Source organism: Rattus norvegicus, chromosome 6 (assembly GCF_021556685.1).
Source record: "Rattus norvegicus strain SHRSP/BbbUtx chromosome 6, alternate assembly SHRSP_T2T, whole genome shotgun sequence".
Classification (NCBI taxonomy): Eukaryota; Metazoa; Chordata; class Mammalia; order Rodentia; family Muridae; genus Rattus; species Rattus norvegicus.
In genome coordinates this window covers 53,092,501-53,105,637 of record NC_141539.1, presented here as the reverse complement: position 1 = coordinate 53,105,637, position 13,137 = coordinate 53,092,501, and the positions used below count along the sequence as shown (strand labels likewise).

The 13,137-nt window shown below is 41.8% G+C and overlaps 1 protein-coding gene across 13 annotated transcripts in view; it reads left to right on the top strand.

Annotated features, from left to right (window-relative positions):
• Sntg2 (syntrophin, gamma 2) overlaps positions 1 to 13,137 on the top strand; it is a 202,470-nt gene that overhangs the window by 150,106 nt on the left and 39,227 nt on the right. For all 13 annotated transcript variants that reach the window (NM_001106720.2, NM_001414915.1, NM_001414914.1 and 10 more), the window contains 2 exons: positions 7,659 to 7,730; positions 10,293 to 10,499. In NM_001106720.2, coding sequence (NP_001100190.1) covers positions 7,659 to 7,730; positions 10,293 to 10,499 — 279 coding nt within the window. The remainder of the gene's footprint in view (positions 1 to 7,658; positions 7,731 to 10,292; positions 10,500 to 13,137) is intronic.

Genomic DNA, 13,137 nt, shown 5'->3' with positions numbered 1-13,137 from the left:
AAGGATGCCTGTGCATCTGGTGGGTGACAGGGCCTGTTGCTAGAGTTACTCATATGAGCCAGGCAGAAGATAGATTGGGTTTTGCAAGAAGGCAGAGACTAGATGGGTGCTTATAGCCTCCTCCAGATCTCAGTGGTTAGAATACTTATGGATTAACCACAAGTGACTTACTTCAAACTCATAAAGGAAATCCATTTCTGTCTTTCAGTTCAAACAGCTGTAGCATTTCTCGGCTTCAAGTATCAGCTGGTGTGGAGGTGGGATGTAGACAGTTACATGGTTGAAGAATCCAGAATGCAATCAAAGCAAAGCGCAGTCCCCTCTTTAGATATTTCTAATGAAACTGTCTAAATAATGAAATTTCCAAAGCCGCTCTTTCTTACACAATTTCCAGATTTGATTACACCTAACAGCCTGCTTTAGTGGGATTTATCACACAAATGTTAAGAGTAGATACTGCTGTTCTACAGTTTTATTTTCCAATTCCTACCCACACCGTTCTCAGATTGGCCAAATGGGTTGTAAGTGCTCTGCCCAAATGCTCATCATTTGAAGTTTTTTTTTTTAACTTTTGGGAATCTGACCCATCAGAACTGCAAGCAAGAAATGAAACTTAGTTCGGTGTCTCTGAAAAATCAGAATCTACACAGATATGACATAAATTTCTACCATTAAAATGAGATTAAAGTTACACAAATGTTTGGCACAATTTTATATTTTCTGAAGCTGCACCCTTTCCCAGCTTCCCGTAGGGTGACATCCTGTATGAGCTGAAAGGCTAAGGGTAGGAAAATTGATTCACTAAAAACTGCTGCTTCACTGGTTTGCTCCTTTAATGTGTTTTTTTCCTTCCCTGGAATTGGATTAGGATAACAGTGTACCTAGACACAGTTTGGCTTTTTTATTTAAAAAAAAAATCTTATGTTGAAAATTTATTCACATTACAATCACCTATATGTTTCCATAAGCATTGATTAAACCCTCTGGAAAGTAAACTAATTAATGTTTCTTAAGGTTACTAATTGATTTATATGCTTTTGTCTCAGCGAGTAGGTAGATATTTTTGCATAGTAATATCATACTCAGATTTGATACCAGGATAGTGATATCGGTGGCATGCAGGTAGTTTTAACAGTCGGGACCACATGAGCACATTGCTCATCTGTCTGGATTTTTTATTGTGATTGCTAAACGTGCTACATGCTTCCCCTAGGCCTCATCCTAAGGAGTTTCCTTTTCTGTGGTAATTATGTGAAAGAAACAAAATGGTCAAAGCAAGCAGAGTGAAGTGTGAATGAATATTCAACTCAGAGTCAGACCAACATAGAGCGTTCCCTTTGAACAGACTCTATGTCTTTGTGTAATTTTCAATTCTCTGGTAACATAGCTGTCATTGCTAGTCCTTTGAAATGATAATAAAGTCACTGCTTGTTAGGAGGTAAAGTGACTTACATAGACACTCTGATGGCTGAATGGTCACTGGCTGGCTAATCCCCTCTGTTGTAAGATGGTGGAACTCTACAGCTGTTCTCAGTGAATTGGAGATGTCAGAAAAATCTCGAAATGAGATATAAAGGGGAAAATCAACCGTTTGGATATTTTCAGGTGGGGGAAGCTTGCAAGTCTCAAAAGCATTTTGTGGTTGAAGCCCTCAAATCAATATGAAGCAATTTTCAGGAAGAAACAGATGATGTACTATTGCAAGTGTTCCCAAATGTTAGACTCTACAAGAGAAGGAAAGAGAACGCATGGAGGAAACCCATTCAAGCACTTAGCCAAGTCAACTGGCCCCATAGGGCAAGACCTCCATACAGCAGGGACAGCCAGGACAAGGGTCTTCACAGTGTAGGGCAGCGTGATGGCATCTACAATGCCCAGCAACGCCATTGGAAGTAGACGTAACAGCTGTTTCCATTTCGAATTAAGGGCAACAAAGGAAAGGGTTATAATTAGTTTCTGAGTAATTTGAAAGCCTTGATTACATATTGTACACCATCAGCCAGGAGGAGTAAAGACAAAAATGCAAAACACATAGCTTAGAAGCTAGACAATGAAAGCAAAGTTTTTATATTCGTTTGTTTTTATACCATAAACTTAGCTCAATGCCTATCCATTTCTAGAGAAAAACAGGTGAGGTTCATTCATTCACCGTGTGCTCCAAGATGGACAGCCTTTCAAGAAACAAAAATGGAAAAAGGCGAAAGCAGCCCAGACAATGCGTTAAATAGAAAGATAAAAATTTACCTTACATAACAGAATAGTGTTGAACAAAATGAAATGTTTTAAACAATTCATCTTTTGTCCACAATTACCAAAGCGTATTTTACATCAAGCTAGGAGAGATTGTGTGGGACAATGAAGAAGAATTATTCTGTGTCTCAGTGGAATTGGCTTGAAGCTACAAGTTTTCTTCATAATTGTTCCACTTACCAGCCACGGACACGAGGCAACTTATTTACATTCCTTATCCCAATTTTTCCCCTGTTTTATGTCAGAGATAATAAATCTTGACTGAAACATCTCGCTGAGCCAAGGTGAACACAGGATAGCTTTCTTATATGAGTGAATTTTAAAGTTCTGAAGCACATAAAATTTAAGAGATAAAAGTCACGCTTTTAATATTAAACAGCTTTTTGTTGTCATAGCAATACACACAATATGGTAAGTAAATTTATACCTAAATATTTATATGTATTTCCTGAGTCTGGGATTTATATCTTGGCATTGCTAGTAATTTTCAATAACAGTTTTCAGTTTTCACAAATCTTAAACATTAAGTTTTAATAAATATATTATTATTTATTTAATCGTACATGAAACTTGAAGTTCGTGGATCAGAGACAAGTAATAAATGACTTGCAGACAATCCAGTGTCAGGATGCTCTGACACATATCTTACTGGTAGACCCAGTAGTGAGTGGTCATGGTCATATGCAGAGCCCAGAGTTCCAGACAAGATCTCCCAAGTTACTACTCTCTTTGGAGACCTTATGCAGCAAGCAGGGCACACACTTATCTTTCCACAGGATAGACTTCATCTGAGTAAAGTCAATGCGTCCTCTCGACCTCTCTAGAGGAAGGAAGTGGAATTTCCTATGCCAGGAGTTTGAAGCCACACAGGTGACTCTGCAAATGTCCCCAAATGATTGTCACTTCCTTCCCTGAAGTAGTTACAGCCCTCATCCCAAGGGCATTTAGAAAAGCTTGACATGGCAGAAAAGTCAAAATATTCACTAAGCTGTAGTTTTCAACATGTCTTGTCAGAATGTTGAAATGTAATCTAGAAGGACCTAGACATTCTTACCACAGAAAATTTAGGAAGAGCTAAAATGTAATGTCCTTTCTTCAAGGACGGTTTGTTTCTGACTTTCTCCAGGCAAAAGGTGGGAGGAGGGGAGGGTTATGGGGGCCAGCAGCCTTTACTGTGAGGTATCCTGCTGAGGAAGAAGCAGGGTCCAGCATGAAATGAACCTCACCGTCCCTAATCCCCAATCTTCACTTTGCTCAACTTCATCGATAGAATATTTATTTCTGCCTTGCAAACAGAAATCTAAAAGGTGATACTTCATCTCTTCATGTTTTCAAACACCATCAAAATGTGTTAAAAAAATTAAGGTTGTGAAATCATTTTAACAGCATCACATAGCACTGCTGTATAAATTATGTGGTGAAGGCTCTTGTGCCTGCAGGAAATACTAACAGTAATTTTACAAGTGTCAATTAGGCAGATATATTCTATCATTTGTAAAAGTTTATCTGGAAAGAATGGACTTAAGTCTGCAGATGAGGATGGCTCCCATGTGGAACTGCTATGTCATCCTGATGTGACCCATATCCCACAGTAACCCTACAACATATCAATATTGTCTATCTTAGAGTCTAAAATGTTTGCTTTACCCAAAGCCACGAATGGCCAGGAAGGGCAGAAAATCACCAAGTGCCATTGCTTAGGGAAACAAGAAGGACATGTGGTTTAGAAATCCTTAGTCTCTCCTCACGTGAATGCCTGCTTGTTGCCCTCTGTGCAATGCACTTTTGAGGTCAGCTGGCTTAGTCTCTGCTTGTCTTGACTCTGCCTTACCAGGCAAAGTTATCATCAGGGCCAGTGACTGAGACATGAGGCTAGCTAGATCATAGCTCAGCACAGAACTGAGCACCCCTTCTCTGTTTGTGGTCTCATCCCTTCCATGAGAGAAACACCGTGAAAGCATCATAGCAGGATGCAAGTTGTGCTTGACACATGAGAGATGCTTCCACTTAAGGAAACAATATCACAGAGAACCTGGTTTGCAGAATCAGCAATTCTTTTGTAAGGAGAGCAATAATTAAATGCATGCTGCACTGTAAATTCGGTGTTTTTATTTAAAAGCCCTCCTTTCTCTCCCTTCCATCTTCCTCTTCCTTCACAGAGCTTGGGGTCCTCTGTGTTTCCTCACAAACCCACAAGACAAGGATAACAGGGTGGTCATGCAGCTCCTCAGTAGTGGGCACTGATGATTAATCCTGGGGTGACCTGAAATTCGATTGTTCACAGTGCCAGGAGAAGCTGAGGTGGCCAACTCACCTGTCCCACTAGAGATTTTCCTGATGTGCCAGTGTCACTTGACTTAGAAATGAAAACTGATGTCACTGAGCTTCATCTGAAACCCCCCAACAAGGCCAAGGACCTCTGTCTTGGCAGGCATAGCAGGCACAGTAGCTACTCGAAGGCTTCAACCCTGAGCACTAAGGCAGAGAACTTCAGAGCTCCACAGACCTTCACTTTTGTCACAACACTGTTAACTAGGCAGACCTGAGATTCTGAACTCTGCATTTATATTCTGGTTATGAATATGTAAATATCCGTCAGACGGTGTCAAATGGCTGTTCGCATCAACTGTTTCCTCCGTCAGCTATGTAGATATCTGGACAGGTACCTGAGAGATTGTTGTGTTCAGAATTCACAGCTGGGCTGTAGAGTTGCATATAACTAATACAAAGTGAACAGAAGCCTGTGGAATGTGACAAATGTCTTGCTGATAATTTCCTTTCTGTAAGGAGAAACAAAAATGTCTCCTGTTTGCCTTTCTACTGGATTAGACATATCCACGCCCCAAACGTGTGGGGAAAGGCTAGAACCAGGCTTGTTGCGGACTATCAAATCTGACTCTACTGGCTAAGCTCCAAGGTGGGACTTGGCTCAGCAGATGTGTTCCTCTCTGAAAACGTTGCCAGTGTGCTCCCAGGGCCTGCTGGGTAGTAAGCCAGGGTATACTAGGTGGGCAAACACTGGCAGGGATGAAGTGCTAGGTGAGTGCAAGATGAACGCTTGGGTACAGAGCTGCTTGGATACACGGCTACTACGTCTTTTTTATGGATATGAGGGAAGACATCAGGTCTTGGTCACTGACAAGCCTTTAGGAAAACGTGGAGTTCAGGTACCCTGGGGAAAGCAGACAAAGAGAAAGAGCTGCTTTTTAAACAGTCTGCTTTTAGAGAGTTTAAGCTTACAGACAAACACAAGATAGAGGGCAGCCATATCCCTCCTAACTCCTTTCATTCAGGTCACTTTGCATCTCTGGGACATGTTATTATAACAGAGGGACCTCTGTCCAGGCATTGTCAGTAACCAAAGTCTTTAACACCCATCGTGACTTCCAGCAATCCTCAGGTGGGGCATTTGCCCCAAGTCCTATGATGGATAGTCTCATCCCAGAGGCCTGAGTGCCTTCTGTCTCACCACTTTAACTGGACAGGGTCTATTCCCTGAATCCATCACAGTGATAGGATGAGGGGCAGGGCATGATTTCTGCAGAATTCAAGATGGGAGTATCAGTCACTTTCAGTATCTCAGGGGCTAGTATGAAGATGGGGTCATCCCCACTTGATAGGCATGGCCTCCTGGCAGAAGGAACTTATGAGCCCAGAAAATGCCTTAAATATAGCACAAGAAGGCCTGGAGTTTGCCAACAATAAGAAACACTTCCACTTTTACCTTAGAACATAGAAGGCAGGCTATTCTACCATATACAGATGACAATCTAATAAAGAAGATGCATTTGACACAACAGGAGACAGGAATGTAATGTCTTCAATGTAATAATCATGGCACTGTTACAATGATTAAAATATAACAGCAGTCTAAAATGTCCAGCACAAAGGTCAGGTTTACAAAAATGATAAATCTACACACTGAAGTTCTGAGTTATCATTCATATTTTGTTCCTGGGGGGAAAAATAACATAGGAAAATGCTTCTTTTGCAAACTATATTTTGAAAAGGCAAAATTATGACTATGAGTGATGTATATTTAAAAATCCCATCAGATCTTAAGGGAGCATTTCTCTGAATAGTGTGTTTAATCATTTGTTGTTTTTTTTTTATTCTCTTATAATAATCAGCACTTCTCTAATGGGAAGGGTGAATGGGGCACCCACCCATATGTGATTTATTTTGGTCCAATAATACCAATGGCTATGGGGCTCTACCCTAAGGGACATCTGTATATCCTCTGCTCTTTCAAATAGGACTACAGGGCAAGAGGATAGGAACAGAGAGCATTGTCTTTGAGTTAGGACAGTGCTGTCTTGAGAACCCTGAACACTTCAGCACTAGGGAGGGGTGCGAAAGTCTTAGACATTTTGAATCAGAAAGATGCAGCCAGGACTACCATCTGCTGATTGCAGAAGCCACGGAGGCCTAATTGTTCCAAAGCCAAGCTTCACATTAGCACTTTTATCCTGCTTGCTTTCAATCAAGGTTTGCTTGTCCAGTATTTTGTTGTTGAATTCCAGTAACAGAGAGCTGGCTCTGGAGCAATGACTGGTTAAATGGTCACCCATCAATGATGCTTCTGTGTCAAGTTCACTCTTGGCTAGTGGTCCAGCTTCTTGGCATCTAAGAACTCTGGCAGCATTTTGTGTGATGGGACAATTGCTAGGAAGCCACGAGTTAATTAAATATCTGTGGATTCAGTGTCTCAAAGGCAACAAGAAAAGCCCTGTTCGAGTGAATGCCTGAAAGACTATGTGCTTGGTCAACAGAAGACAGCCATCTCTGACACTACTCAGAATTCTATATAGTTTTTAACCAGAAACAGTTTAACTCTGAGAACATATATGTGAGTGTAAGTTACAAATCATAGCACATCATTTAAAAGTTAATAGTTATGAAATGGGATATGCCAAACCAACCAAAAACAGGTAAATTGATTAGGTAAATGTTCCATTCATTTCTGAAGCAGAAACACTGGGGAGTGTAGTGTCGAGGGACAGAGGACCAGCCAACAGTGTGTGTGCTTGACTGTCACCCTAATCCATTCTACACTCAGACTCACCTTACATTTTCTGCACTTACCTTATATTTTCTCCATTTAAACTAAAATTTAATTGAGTCAAACCCTCATTTAAATTAAAATTATCCCCAGGAGTATAAAGTTCTCATATTGCCAGTGTGCATCTCAAAGCATTATTCTTTGTATTCATGTGTTCATAGTGTACACCAGAGGAGGACACAGAATCAGAACCCACAACAGAATACAAGGTCTATTGCCACCCAAGGCAAGGGAAGTTTAGCATCTACACAGAGACCTGTAGAATCATTCCATGGTAAAAGGGCTTGAGTTCGTAGCTAAAGCAGCTTCCTCTTCAACACGAATGTTTCTGTTTGCTTACCCACAGGTAAGCACACTGGATTGGGGACGAGCAGAACGTGCCTATAACCTCTGTGAGGTGCTGTTTAAAGTTCACAAGGTAGGTATCCTTGGCATTTAGATGCCTCATAGAGATAAGATGGCCTCCAGAGTGGGAGGGGCAATGTGTTCATTGAGGGGTAATATGAGAAAGTAGGATGAGCTGCTCTTGTTCTCTCAGCTCTTCCAGTCCAGGGACGTTGCCATGGTATTGCTTACTGAGGTGGATGGATGGATGGGGGCTGGATGGATGGATGGATGGATGGGCATTTGGAAGAATGGATGAATGGGTGGATGGGTGGGTGGTGGCAGCAGCAGTGGTGTGTGTGTGTGTGTGTGTGTGTGTGTGTGTGTGTGTCTGTCTGTGTCTGTGTCTGTGTGTGTGTGTGTGTGTGTGTGTGTGTAAATGCCCACACCCTTGAATATGCAGAGGCAAAGAGAATATGCTAGGTACCTCGTTCTTTCCATCTCATTTCCTTCAACCTGGAGGTACACCAGCAATCCTCCTCTCTGTCCCTAACTTTGCTGGGGTTGCTGATGCATATGGTCATCCTGGCTTCTCTAGAGGTAAAGGAGATTTGAACTCAGGTCCTCATGCTTGTACAGCAAGCACTCTTAACTGCCAATCCAACATCTTGCACCTGTTGAGAATTATTTTAGTAATCAAATTCAAGTTTGTGACCTAGGCTAGACAGGCCAGAAAAACAAGTAAGGCAATTCAATCCAATCAGAGGAAAGTTTCAAAGATAATAAAGAGGGAGGATTGCCTGCAGCAACCATCTGATGCTGTCAGAATTGTCCCATGTATTTAACAGCTCTGGTGTGGTGGATCCATAGCCAGGAAGACAGTTTCCCCAACTGGGAAGGTGTCATCACTGACAAGGGGTCAGCATAAGGGACACAGGCATAGCTGGAGTGAATCTTTGTGAGTCCTGTCTATTTCCATTGCTGTACTGACATGATGGGAATAATGAGCAGGATGCCACGAGCCCCTGGGACACATAGGGCTTCACCGAAATCCAGGGCTTTCAGTTTTAGAAGGAATTATTTTAGTCATGTTGTTAGAAGCTTTGGTATATCTTTTGTTTGATTGGTTGGTCTTATTTTGTTTTATTTTGTATTTTAATATATCCCATACTAGTCTAAAATTCATTCTATATTTGAGGGTGGCTTTGGACTCACCCTTCTGTCCCTGCCAATTAAGTACTGGTATGATGGCAAGCCCTTAACATAGGAAAAACTTGCTAGGTATGACACTACCACATCCTTCATGTCCCCTGTGTCATGAACCATAGTTTCCAGCTCTTCAAGGCCCAGACAATGCACTGTGGGGATTCTCAACCTTCTCTGTATTGCGCTTATCTAGAGGGAGCTTTACCAAAGGCAAAGGATCTAATTTTACATGGTGTGAGATGTGATTCAGACATCTGAGTTCAATTTATATTAATGTTCCTTAGAATGTCGCTGTGTGGCCAGATCTGTGAATTACCGCTCTTTACTTCATAGTCTATCCAGAAACAATTTCTTTATAAATAAATTACATTTTATTGCACCTGTTTTTTAGAGTTATTAGATATTAAGCTAGCTGTGTTATGTCTTAGCAATCAGTTTCTGTCATCTTAGTATTGTTAGCATGACAATATAAACACATAGTTGCTATGATGAATCCATTAATAAGGATGATTAATAAGGATGCTAGTGGTCTCCATTTATACCTCTTGGCTCAGTTTCTTCTCTAAGTACCATCTCTTCCTTGTTCCTCCCTCTAGTTAAGGTTTATTCATTCCACTGTGAGCTCACTCCCTACAATTTATGGCTGAAAAAGGAGAAAGAACAAGGGTACGCTTTTGACTCTGCAGTAGAGAGATATCACTAGATAGCAATTCCCTTTACAACTCAGCAGTTATAACAACCCCACCATTCTGCAGCACTGTACCTAAACATCTCCTTAGGAGCACTGAGCCCAGCCCCTCTGAAGAGCCAGTGTAGGCAAAAACTTCCCCTATGCTTTTCTTAGTTTGTTGGGTTTATGCTAAACGAAAGTCTCAAAGGTCTTTATATTTAAAACAACATTTTTTAAAGGTAGGTATCAGAGTTTTTTTTTTTAAGAAAGGCTAGCTTCCAAAGATCAGAGCCTGGCCATATCTTATGTACAATATTTTTGTGGGTCATTTTTATATCTGTATTGGGGGGTGGGAGGATGGACTGTCCCAGAAGCCTCCTTTAGTAGTCCCTGTTGCCTGCTTCCTTACCCCTCATCTGGAAGCAGGGACAACTGGTGACATCCAGGTCCCTGTAGCTAACCTCGACATGAAGAATCCCAATGGGCTGTATCCCAAACAAGCACATCAGAGACACATTCTGAGGCTATGGCAACCTGGTATTAAGTATGGGCAGCTGGGCGAGTCTGTGATGGATCACCATGCTGTATCCCTGTTTGATTGCTTCAACTGTTGTTCTGAAAACATTTCTAAAGCACTTGCCCTACTTGGTGATTGTAAGGAAGAGGTTACATCTACTACACCAGGCAAATGCAATCCTCTTCCCAAAGAATGGGTTGGGTTCTGAAGTCTTGGCTCAACTCTCCAGTCCTGACCCATTTCCAATCCATTCTGTTCTTCAGTTTTGGCTTTCAGATAACTACTGGCTACAGGCAAACTTGTATCTTGGTCTCCAAGATTTAGACTGTGAAGACCCCAGGTCATACTGCTTCAGCGTCCTAGCCAGCCATGGGAAAAGCCACATCTTCAGTGTGGAGCTGGGTAACGAGCTAGCTGTGTGGGAAAAGGCATTCCAAAGAGCAACTTTCATGGAAGTTCAGAGAACTGGGGTGAGTATGTTCTGGGGGACTCACACTTTCCTCACTATCAGCATTTGGACAACATCTGACACCTGGTTAGAGTAGAAATAAGGATTTATTTCAGGAAAGAGAATTGTGAGAGGTGAACGTCAAAGCCATCATCCATGCCGAGCAGGGCCTTCATTAATAAGGAGAGCTGTCTGTCATGGGCGCTTGCATCAAGGTTCATATCTGCATTCCTATTCACTGTGAAGAAAGGGCTGACTCTCCTTCCACTACGGGACTCACCTGCTGCTGTGGGAGGGGTTTGCAGGCTGCAAAGCAGTAGACTTGGAGACAGCTATAACCTGCTCTGTATCACCTGGATGTGCAATATTTTAAGGCACTTAATGGCCTTTCCTCTCAGATTTAATGCCCCAAAGGAGAATGCGATACAGCCATGTGTCTGAATTGCTTCTCTGTTCTTGAGGACAGCAAATAAATCATCCACAAATTTAAATGTGTGTCCACTGAGCAGATAAGGAAGAAGGCATTATGGTCTCTGTTGTCGTAAATATGGGCCTCTTCATAGGACGTGTCCTGCTAGAGAATGACAGGAAATAAATGAAGCAATGCATCAGACAAGGTCTGTCTCCTTGCCAAGGTTCTGGGTTCATGACTAGCCTGGCGATAACACTAAGAGTGTGATCACAGAAACTAAAAGCAAGTGCTTCGTTTCCAGCAGGAAACGATTCTGTTTATTCGCCTCTCATTCAGCTGCCAACATGCACGTGGGCTCTGGGATGTGCTGAGCCATTACTGAGCACTGATCAGCCATGAAAATTCATCACATGTGAAGTCTCTTAAATCAATAAATGCCCTAACATCCAGATACCCACAGAAAGTGAGATCGTCCACTGAACTGGCCATCATTCATGGTATGGAGTAATTGGCTCCTGATCCAGCATCTTGGAGCTGAGGCACCAACCTGGTGTCTCACTTTTTATAGAATATGACACTGAAGGGAAAGTCCACAACACTGGCTCTCCTTCCTCAAGCACTTACTAGATGTGATACCTTGTAGCTACCTAGAAAACATCTATATAGGTAGTTCATGCCACCAGAAGGCAGCTTTGAGATGTCCCTTGTAGGGGAGAGACTTTGAGGCTACTTTGCTCAGACAACAGTAGCACGGATTCTGCTTTGGAGACACATGGATGGTGCCCATCTGGCCACTGCTCTACAGAGCTTCAGTCCAGGGACCTGAGACAACATAGTCAGACAACCAGGAGATACGCTGAGATAGAAAGGAAGCTCAATCATGGAACTTGGTGTTGGAGGGAAGCTGGTGGGCACTGTGAGTTATTCAGTCTGATAGATGGTTGTGTCTGTAGTGTTGTTAGAAAGGAGACCTTCTCCTCACAAAGGACAGTGAGTCCTTATGTGTGTTCATTTTCTAAAAGAGGGTAAAGATAACTAAGGGAAACTACCACAGGCAAGAAGAGAGAGATATTAAGGTTGGAAGAGAGGAGTCAAATTCAGAAGGAAATAGTATTAGCATCAAGTATGGAGCTTGTACAGGTCTTTCATGGTTCATTAAAAAAGGAGGGAAGATGACCCAGAAACTCAAGAGAGTCTGAAGGCTTCACTTTTACTTGAACTTGATACTCTGTTCTAAAAACCTAGGAATGGTCCTGATGTTATTTTCAACAATGCTCTATCCAGGAAGTGACTTACAGTCATTGAATTCCTGGGTTCCTTCTAAGAAACAGGTAGACAGGAGAAGGGATGGATGCCTTTCTGATTTTCAGGCAAGCTTAACTCTAGAAATCTTTCTCTTTCAGTGACTTGCTCAAAGTTGTCCTCCAAACTATAGCATGATGCATTCTAGCACAGATGCATCAAGACTACCCTAGAAGCCCATACATACTTTATGCCAGGCCTCCCGCATTCCACATACCACATTTGACTTTTAAATGTGCAGAGAAGGCAACATTGATTTCCTTCCTGCTTCTCTGCACATAAGGACTCTAATGATTTTTCACAGCTACCTAGAAATTAAATTATAGTGGTGTAGCCTAGGAGTTCCTATGCTATATGCCCTGTTCTAATAAGACATACAGCCTCCCTAGAGACAAAATGAAGGCACTTCCTAACTGCTACATCTCAGACATAGTAAGTACCAGTTTCGTTTGATGATGATAATGAACAAAGCCACATTTACTTCATGCACCTCCCATCTCTATTTTTTTCTTGTTTCACTGGCTTTATGTATACTGACTTGGATCTTGTGCCAACCCAAGGTTCACAGTGTTAAGTCAGGGTGATGTGCATGATTGCAGTGTTGATATCATTGGTTCTTTTGCCCTGGGGCAGCTGTGAGCTCATTTTCCTGCATGTATTAGCTGATTCACCACCTCTACAGAAAGACTTCTGAATGGTGTCTTTTGTGCCTCATGGACTCAGGGTATATGTCTATAGATAAGATCCTCTATATCTTGCCCACGTGGACAAGACATCATGCAGGAAAGCCCTCAGATTCAAAAGAGTAAGTTGAGGTTTCTTACTATCAGAATCATCAACTGACATTGTCTTAATGTGATATTGTTTTAAATAATATCCATATTACAGATATCATTGAATCATTAAAGTCTCATTGTCTAACATTTTCTGTTGATCCACTTTCCCC